General features: G+C 39.8%; 1 protein-coding gene across 2 annotated transcripts in view; it reads right to left on the reverse strand.

The window, feature by feature from the left end:
* The window catches only part of LOC144960180 (uncharacterized), a 63,226-nt gene that overhangs the window by 13,873 nt on the left and 39,353 nt on the right, over positions 1-10,000 (reverse strand). For both annotated transcript variants that reach the window (XM_078893202.1, XM_078893203.1), the window contains exons 9-10: positions 7,102-7,255; positions 5,377-5,522 (exon numbers count right to left, since the gene is read on the reverse strand). In XM_078893202.1, the coding sequence (XP_078749328.1) occupies positions 5,377-5,522; positions 7,102-7,255 (300 nt within the window). The remainder of the gene's footprint in view (positions 1-5,376; positions 5,523-7,101; positions 7,256-10,000) is intronic.

Below are 10,000 nucleotides of genomic sequence, written 5' to 3' on the forward strand. Positions count from 1 at the left end.
TCCTTAGTGATAGGAATTACACAATCAGAAAGATTCAACTTACGCGTGGAAAGGTCCACGTGGTCACGTCTTGTGATTTGCAATGCCTCTGTTTTGTTTTCATTTAACCCGAGTTTATTGAAACAAATCCAGTCACTAATCTCAGAGATACAATTTTCTATATCTGTTATGACATTGAAATAATTGTCGGTTTAAATAGGAAACGGAAGTTGCGTCTGCGTAAAAAATGGGACTCAATAAAATATTTGGAGATGATGTTACCTAATGGTCTGATATAGAGGGTAAATAAAGAGGGTCCAAGATCTGAACCCTGTGGTACACCAAAATATATGGGACAAGGAGAAGAGAAGGCATGTCGATTTACAGACACTGATTGACTTCTGTCAGAGAGGTAAGAAGAAAACCAGTCAAGAGATTCGAGACTAGTCTTTAATTATTTGGGTCTTCTTTGTCAAGGCTGGGTTTCTTTAATATGGGAGTGACAATAGCATGTTTAAGATTATTAGATACCTCATCAATAAACAAAGTATGATTTACAATATGGGTGAGAACAGAAACCAAAATATAGCACTAGAAAGAACATGTCATGAAGGAATTGGATCTATTGGGCTAGAGTCGTCCATTTCCCAGACCGACCAAATGGACAATTCACGAGAGTTTTTGTATTGTTACGTCTTTAATTGAATGGCTTTAGTTGTACTAACCCGATTGCATCATCTACAAAGATTGCTTCCGCCACTACAAATTGTGAAAATAGCAAGTTGTAGAGAAAACTCACTCAAATTGACAACATTTGTTCAGGTAAGATGAAAGTGTTTCTTATCTTAGGGGATGCACGTCGTCCGTCCTGATTGACAAATAAGCCAAATGTAACTCTTTTAACCGTAGAAATACATTGAGTGCTTAAAACTGCCTCCTGGGATATATATTTAGGCATTACTATTTTCAAATCACTTGCGGCTATAGAGAGGACGTCAGCCACTCTCTTCGCAAGTCAGTAGTCAGTGGCTTTCAGCTAATCCTTGGGTTCTTGGAAAATATAGAAACACGGCCGTTCATTTAAAAAGACTCTTTTGTAGACGAAGGTATAATGTAAGGTATTGCTTTAAAATCTCTCCAGACATAGAACGGTCAACTTGACGTCTAGACCAAATCATTTCAAAGATCGATATGGCAACAGCAACGCCAGGAATGGAGGATTTAAATGCGGCATCTGGCGATTCTACTGCTACGACAGAAGATGCTCCATTTGACGACGTCGAGATGGCTTCAACTGGCATCAACATGCTACTCAATAATGGGTTTGATGAACGTTTGACTAAGAACCCAAGGATTAGCTGTTGATGAACGTTTGACTAAGAACCCAAGGATTAGCTGATAACCACTGACTACTGACTTGCGAAGAGACCGGCTGACGTCCTCTCTATAGCCTCAAGAGTCAAATCGGTGTTGAATCTCCATTGTGCCATGAAAAAAGGTTGGTCAGTGAGGAAAGGGCATTTTCGTATGTCCCATCCCTTACTGACCAAACGCTTTAAATGGGTCTTTAAAAACCCTACCAAACACATTAACACGTTTTATGTCGTTGATTTACTTTTTCATTTTCTAGAGCTAGATGTGTAAACAGTTGCTAAAAAGGTTGTCGTTTAACAGTTTCTGCTAATAGGAAGGCAGAAATAGAGGCTACAAAATGACTGAGCAGGAAAGGAAACGTCAGGAGAGGGAAATAGTAAAGCAGAGAGAGTGGCACTGAAGCAGAAAGGGAGAGGGAAGGGCGAAAAGAGAAAGACAAAAATCGTCCTCGGCGAAACTAGTCAGAGACTCATACAGAAGTTATTCTGGACGGTGATTTCTCATGTCCATCAGATGGCTTCAGCAATAGAGAATACAAGGGCGAATGAGTTGCGGCCGGTGCAAGCGCTTGAGACATTAAAAAAGAAACAATGCTCGGACAGCCAGCGTAATACCATTGAGGCCCTTGACGAGGAAGGGTTCAATGAGTATTTGTTTCAATTTGATTTTTGTTTAAAAAATAAATCTGCATGTCACGTCTTGTCCTCATCATTGTTAGTATATTATTGTTTCATTGCCAGGAGGTAGACATTGTAAAGCGCCTCGAGCGAGAATTTGAAGCTGATTTTTTTTGTTTTTCTTAAATGAATAAATGAAGTATTATTTACTGTATACTTACGATGATATTTGCAGTACAGCCTTTCTTGTTATTTATTTGAGCTTTATATCAAATTGTAGGGCATTATAATAATGTTCTGTTAGTGGTAAGATTGGTGGTCGGTAAAGGGATCGGGCTTTGGGCGGTAGTGGAACGATGGAAAAGAATGTGGTCGGTAGGGGGAAAATATATCACATACCTAACACCACTAGAACATGGATAATATTGCTTGCCGGGGAACAGTCAGTTACAAACCCAAACCTACCACCATGTCTTAAGAGGACATTGCTCTTTGAAAACGGTATTATTTATGGTGCTTGTTCTGGACAGATTATGTCCCTTGTTCTCGTAAGGCGTGACAAGGCTCATAGTGGACGGTAGGGGACGGAATGACTCAAGTTGTTTTAGAGCTTTGTCTCATCGCGGACAGTACTTCTGTTTTAGTGTCGGGCTCAAATTCGTCCAATGCTACTTCGGCTCGATGTGCACTAGTTTCCTTCGCTTGTGCTTAAATTGATTCCTCTTTGTCCAACTTTTTCGGAATTCCTGATATTTTATCTCTAAAGTGTAAAGAGAAACTATTTGCGGTAGCAATAGGGTCCTCAAAAATATTTGAAGGATGATCCTTACTCAGTTTGTTCAGGGTGACGAAAGAGTTCACGTGGGATTCGTTGGGCGCTTGTTATTTTATTTTGAATATAATATGTTTTGTGTACAAGATAGAATCAATTTGTTCGGTTGGTGTTTTAGTCCTAAATAGATTTGATAATGAATTTCTAATTTGGACCGGCGCCAAGTCCGTTCGGCAGATCTGAGTTGATGTTTTAGTATTTGTATCTCATTGCAATACCACTCTGTGTTTGGTCGAATAGTAATTTCTTTCTTTCTTGACCAATGGACACAGCTCATCGAACACAGTTTTCAATTAAGTATTATAAATATTTACCATTTCATGAACATTATCAAGACTATTAACAGAGGTGAGTCAATCCAAAGACTTGATGGTTTCTTGCAATGTTTCTATGTTTAGTGATTATCTTTTACGGTATGAGATCGTTTTCTTGACGGATGGTTTGCATTCAATTTTTAGATTTAGAGCTATCAGGTTATGATCTGAAATGTGCGATCCAAAACTTTGTCAATTATTTTTTTATCTTTCCTGGAAATCACTAAGTCTAAGATGGGCCCAGCTTTATGCGCTCCGTCCTTTAGATATTGTCTTTAATTGTGGCTATCTAAAATGACCTTTAATTTTAAACAGTTTGCATCCGATATATCGTCCATGTGGCCTTTGAAATCACCCAGTACAGAAATTTCTTCGTGAGCGCGTCGATTTCATCATAGAATTGATTATGTGTGAGTTTGTTCTTTTTTATGTGGAGGTCTATAAATTATAACAATTTGGTGCTTATCATTTCTTTTCAACGACGACGACGACGACGACGACGACGATGATGGTGATGATGATGATGATGATGATGATGATGATGATGATGATGATGATGATGATGATGATGATGATGATGATGATGTTGACAACTACGTCAGATGGCAGCATATTCTAATGCTGCTCACACTCCTATGTTATGACCATCGACCTAATCAGCAAATCCTTTACCGCACTCGTGCACCGTCGCAAACCCACCCGGAAGCTTCGTCATAACACACCGTTCAACTAGATGCTCTGCGGTAAATATTGGACAGGTGGAAAAAAACCCACTAATGAATTTGTTTTGCCGTTTGGCAGGTTCTCAACCGAAGCCGATTCGCGGCACAAAGTGCCTCCTCTGTTGGTGGAGAAGCCTGGCAACTTCTCCCCCAGTTTAAAAGAGTCTATGTCCCCGCCCCCTCAAGGGATTGAATTCGCCCAAGCCGACTTCCATCTCGTACATGCATCTCTGTCCGTAGTCAGGAAATCTGCGTAAAGGGTTGCCAGGACTTTTTTCGGCTCGAAACTGGGCACCGTCCATTATATGCGCTTGAGAGGGGTTTCCGCATTCCCTCTCTCTCTTTGATCTTATTAAGCCAGCTCTTTGTAATCCTCTCCCGCCGACATTGGGCGACTGGATTGCTGCCATTTTCGGGCCCCATTCTCTTAGCGTTGTTGCCAGCATTCCTGACACTATGTGCATCGACCTGCGAAGTTTAACATCTACCTACTCAACGTTCCTGCTTCTAACCTATTTTGTAGCGCAATACTACACCATGGAATACCATGGTGCCAAGGCGGACGTCTTCGGGGGCGCTTGGTTAGTACCCCAAGTTGATCCCCCACCCCCAGCTTCGTCAGAGGACTGTCGCGATTCTCTATCTTCCGGGCAACTCCTTCGACTTCATAGATGGAATGCAGTGGCTACGGTTTTCGAAGTGTTCATCATCAAGTACCACTTGTCGAAGTAGGCTTTGAGTCTGGTGAAGTCCTCGCTTAGTACGCTCTTGAGAGGGGTCCACACTTTACTTTGAGTAACGAGTGTCCAGTCGTCGGCGTATCCTAGCCTCGGGGAGGAAGTGTTCGGATATCACCAATGTAGACATTAAACAACATTGGCGCTGGAACCAAACCCTGAGGGACCCCATTCTTCAATTTCCTAAACTTTACTCGTAGCGTCTCCCAGCGCTACGTGGAATGGTCTTTCCCCTAAGATTTAAGAGAACAACTTTAAGGTCTTTTTGCACCTTATGATCTTTGCACGTTTAAGCATTAATCCTTCGCACCAGACCCTATCGTACGCCACCGACAGGTCTATGAATGCAGCACCCTACCTCAATATTATATGTAAGGGCAATGACCTGTTCCTTGGTGCACCTCCCTTTCCTGAAGCCCGCCTGCTCGGGTGGCAGGGCGGGGTCTATGATAAATTAAATATTGTGAAGCGCATTGAGCATGATAAATACCTGTAAATATGCGATATAAATATCTTCATTTGTTTATTCTATTTACTTATATACTGTCTGCCATAATAAAGATCTGCCTACTTGAACATTTGAAAATTCGTAATTTTTAGGAAATAACAGTTGTCGTTACAATAGTTAACTTAAAAAATCAACAATTTACCTCACAAATAATATCAGATGACACTTCAAAATACTTAAATTTACGTGATTTGGCATGGACTTTCATTTTCAATAAGTTTTTATGACTTGGCGATGCTTTTGAAGTTCTGAAATTTCTCGTAATAGTAGTTCTGCATAATTTGATGCTTTACCTTTCATCCTTAATCTTAGCATCACTCTGCAGTTTGTCACCCTGAGAAAAATCGCATTCCAGATGAACATCCTTGTCGTTACGAGAGACAATGCCTTCTTTCTCTTTCATTCTGAGCCGCCATTCATATTTCCCATTGTCCCCAATCTGCCTCGTGAGACAAAGATTTAAAAAGTGTAAGTAGAATGCACACATTAAACTTAAGCTTTACACGGGAGCTTTTATTAAGCGCACTATCCAATGGGCGTGCTCAAAGCGTTTTGCTTAGGGTCCCAGACCAACAACAAAACGTAACACAAGGGCGCCTTTTTTCAACAGAGACAACGCTGTTAACATTATCAGGTACTCATTTTACACCTAAGTCCGGTGAGAGAATGTGAGTAAAGAGCCTTTTCCAACACTAAACTATGCGCCAATAGAGGCTCGAATCCAGGACCTTCCGATCCGAAAGCGAGTATCATACGACAGGACGTATGCAACCATGTGGTGAGGTGGTGTGATCATCGCATTGTTGAGTCCTTGGAAAATGCTATTTACTCAACTTATATTCTCTCAACGTACTCGGCTGTAAAATGTGTACCTGACCGTTACCAATGTTGTCTCTGTCGTAAAAAATTGTAAGAATGCCTTACAAACATCGTGACTTGTCCTAGATGTTAGATGTTGCTGTTAGCTTTGGGTCCATTGTAAACCGCTATGAGCACGCTCAGTGGATTTTGCCCGATGTAAATGCTCGGGTTATTTGGGTTGTTATTTTCCCCAAATGCAATAAAGTTAAGGAATTTCATCACTGAGAACTTAAATTTTGAGAGTTATGAGAAATTTAAGTAATGTTTGTGAGAGAATGACGTAATGATTGCGATACAGAGCCATGACCAAACGCCATCCGACACCACACAAATGTTGATCTTATCTTCGATGTTTAAACCGCAACAATTGTGTTGGGTCATATCAGGAATTTTCGATATCGATGTAACTATATTGATGACGCCTTCAAAGCAACCAATATTCTTTTCATAATTAGATGCAAATGACCCGAACTATGTCCTAATTCACCCTTAACCTTCTCCTTACCACCTTCAGCAAAATCGTCACATTTGTTACGACACAATATACATTTTTCTTATTCAGATTTATTTTGTACATCACAAACTTTTAAGAATGATTATTGTTTAATTAATAAGGACATACGATTGTTTTCTAGAGAGCTTGTTTGAACTTTTAAAAATCTAGTTTTCTTCTGGGTAAGCCTGCCATTTTCGGGAAAATACTGAAAATTATTGGTAAGGAAAGAGTTAAGAATGGCAAACGCATCCAATAATTCTAGCAGCAAATGTCAACTACAAAGATGTGAGAATGGGTTAAGTGGGATACTTTCGCTTTTTAATAAATCTCCCTCCACCACTCCCACTCCCCAGATTCTTTCACCCCTTTGTTTCTCTCCATCATCCTCCCTGCTCCCTTAGTAAAAAAACACACACAAAAAAAAAACAACAACAAAATGTGTATATACAAAACAAATAAACGATGTTTTGGCCTTTGCCTTCTTCAGGTATATAAGAAAAAGAAATATGCTACACAACAGTATGGATTAGATAGGGTTGATCATGACACGTTGTTTTCCTTTTATGGACTGCCTATTTGAAAACAGAAGATACCGTGATTTTTAATGAGTAAACAATTAAATAACTAATTAATTAATTAAATTTTCATTGGCTCCATTTACCTTTCCAGCACAAGATTTCTCTTTCATTGATTCATCCGTTTTGTTGCCCAAGACGACATTCATGTTAACAATGTCACCATTTTCCTTCGTTTCAACGATGAAGTTGCTACACCAAGGAATCTTGTCACCAATTTCATTTACAGTATGAATAGTTCTGTTGAATGCAAAATCAAATGTTTCAATAAGGTACATAACAAATTATTATTATTATTATTAATATTATTATTATTATTATTATTATTATTATTATTATTATTATTATTATATTATTATTATTTTATTATTATTATTATTATTATTATTATTATTATTATTATTATTATTATTATTATTATTATTATTATTATTATTATTATTATTATTATTATTATTATTACTGGATTGTGTTTATTTTATTTGGGTTCCGTTGGCATTCTTGACATGACTGTACATGTCGTTTGATGTTATCCGGAATACCAGGTCAGAAAAAATGGGCTAAGATGCGCTCCGTTGTGACAACGATTCCCACTTGTCCTTTGAAAGGTATGGTCTGGTGTGTCCCATGTCTAGAATCTGTCGGCGATGCATAGCTGGAATGACGAGCTGAAGGCGTATTTTGCCGGTTACTCGGTATAACAACTCTTGTTGTATTATAAAATTTCCCTTTTTATTCTTGTCACCAGCTTCTGTCACTTTGGAGAAGCAGCGTGTCAGCGTCGTGTCCTCTGCGCCTTTCTTGTGTCTTTGGATCCAGTATGTTGTGATAAAGGCGGTAAATTTCGTTGATCCTGTGCGGTTGTCTTCATGTAGTAGTAGTAGTAGTAGTAGTAGTAGTAGTAGTAGTAGTAGTAGTAGTAGTAGTAGTAGTAGTAGTAGTAGTAGTAGTAGTAGTAGTATCGTTCGGCTACACTCTATGTTTAACGTATCAATCAAGGTTCGGAAGTCATCATCACATTTGTTGATGGTTTCAAATCCCCTTCCAGTTTTGTCTCTGGGCAATCTAGTACGAGGTGGTTTGCATCTTGTGGTGCTTGGTTGCACTCTGGGCATGTTGGTGATTCTTGGAGCCCCCATTTGTGCATATTGGCAGCTGTTCTTGTATCTTTTGACCGTAGTCTACCCAGCTGTAGACCTGGGAGACTTTTACAGGGATCTTGTCTTCATGTGACGGGCGGGAACTGGGTGTTTAGCGTTCCGAGAAAATTTTTGCAACCAAGGATGAGAGAGTGATTAGGTGCATCTAGCACTCGAGCAGGTATAGATGATACTACAATATCTCGATATTGGCGATCGGAAGTGAGAGAGGTGGGGTGTCTGTAGTGGCGCACTGAATCTTGATAATCTCATCTGTGAACTGGTCCGGCCGAACCAGGTCACGGGCTACAACTGCATTGAAGTCTTGTTCTGTGTCGTAGAGAACGGTCACAATCTGTCCATTTACTTTGACTGAGTCAATGACTGGAGGGTGATCCGAAGATTCTTTTGTTTTTAGTAGCGGGGGGTTACCAACAGTGCGATCAGCGTTTGCCTACCTTTTTGATGGCAGATGCGTTTGTTGTCGCGACGGCAATCCTCTGTTGAATGTCCCTTCATATTACAGTTCTTGCAATATAATTGTTGTTTATGTTGTTGTGTGGTGCTTCTTTCGTATTGGTTGTCGTTGTTCTTCTGTTCGTATGGTGGTGGAAATTTAGTTCTGTCTTTATGAGAGGTGGACGGTTTTTAACTTTGGTATTGTCTTCTTTCTGTGAGGTGATTTTCTTGAGCTGTCATATAGCGGTCAGTGCATGTTACAACGTCGTCCAGTTTATGAGCGCCTTGTTCATCAACAAAACAACGGACATCCAGGGGCATTGATTCTCTCATCTGTTCCATCATGACAATCAAATTTGATCCCTCATAAGTTTCTGGGTTGCCATATAGTTTTAGCCATTGTTGGAGGCTGAGTTGAAGATGATCTGCCGACTGGTGATACGTTTTATGTTTGTCCTTCTTCAGCGTCCTGAACCGTCCGCGATAAGATTCCGCGATCATATCAAAGTTTTCAGTAAGGATGCCTTGAGCTCTTGAAAGTTATTTTTGTTATCCTGTGTCAGGCGAGTATAAATTTTGTATGCCTTGCCCTTGAGATGTTGACTTGCTTTAAGAGCCCATCTGGCCTCTGGAAGATCAAAGCTCGTTAACCACCGATCAATTTCTTCAATACGCGGTTTGAAAGTTTCCACCGGGAATGCCATTACTTTGTCTATGCTTCCATTGCTCTGGGTGGATGGAATGGGACTGGTGGTAGATGTTTTCTGCTATTCCCCGTGTCATAGACATTTCGATTTCTTTTTTTGCCGGTACGTTGCGGTTCCAGTTCAAGATATTTGTTTTTCAGCGATTGTTCCTGCTCATATATCCGTTTTTCCTCCTCCTCTAGTCTTACAATCTCTTTATCTGCGTTCTCCGTTACAAAGGCGGATAACTCGTCACCTGACAAACCTAATTCTTTATCTAATCGTAAGAACTAGGGTCTATTTGTGACGCCGGTGGCCATGACTAATTACAGATTGAACTGCAGAAGGTGAATGAGAAGGAGGTAATCAATCGAAACGGACCAGAGAGAGTAGAGCAGAGAACAAAACAAATAGAACTAAACAACTTAGAGTTAGGTAAGAATGAAGAACTTCTAAAGCACTGATAATGAATTATACTGAAGTAGATAACAACGTACTGTTGAAAAGTGCTAAGTTTCGCTAGGCCAAATGTCAATATACTATGACACACACAATGCTTAGAATGAACACTGATTGCCTTAGACTTAATTGTGCGTGCACGTGTCAATAGAGGGATAATGCTATTGACCGTTACACGTATAAACAACAACTTACAAGATGGGTTGAAGCTAGAGTGACTGTATTTTTTAAAAATTAATCTT

This window comes from Berghia stephanieae, chromosome 14, assembly GCF_034508935.2.
Source record: "Berghia stephanieae isolate SIO BIC M18660-M18661 chromosome 14, UCSD_Bste_1.3, whole genome shotgun sequence".
Taxonomy (NCBI): Eukaryota; Metazoa; Mollusca; class Gastropoda; order Nudibranchia; family Aeolidiidae; genus Berghia; species Berghia stephanieae.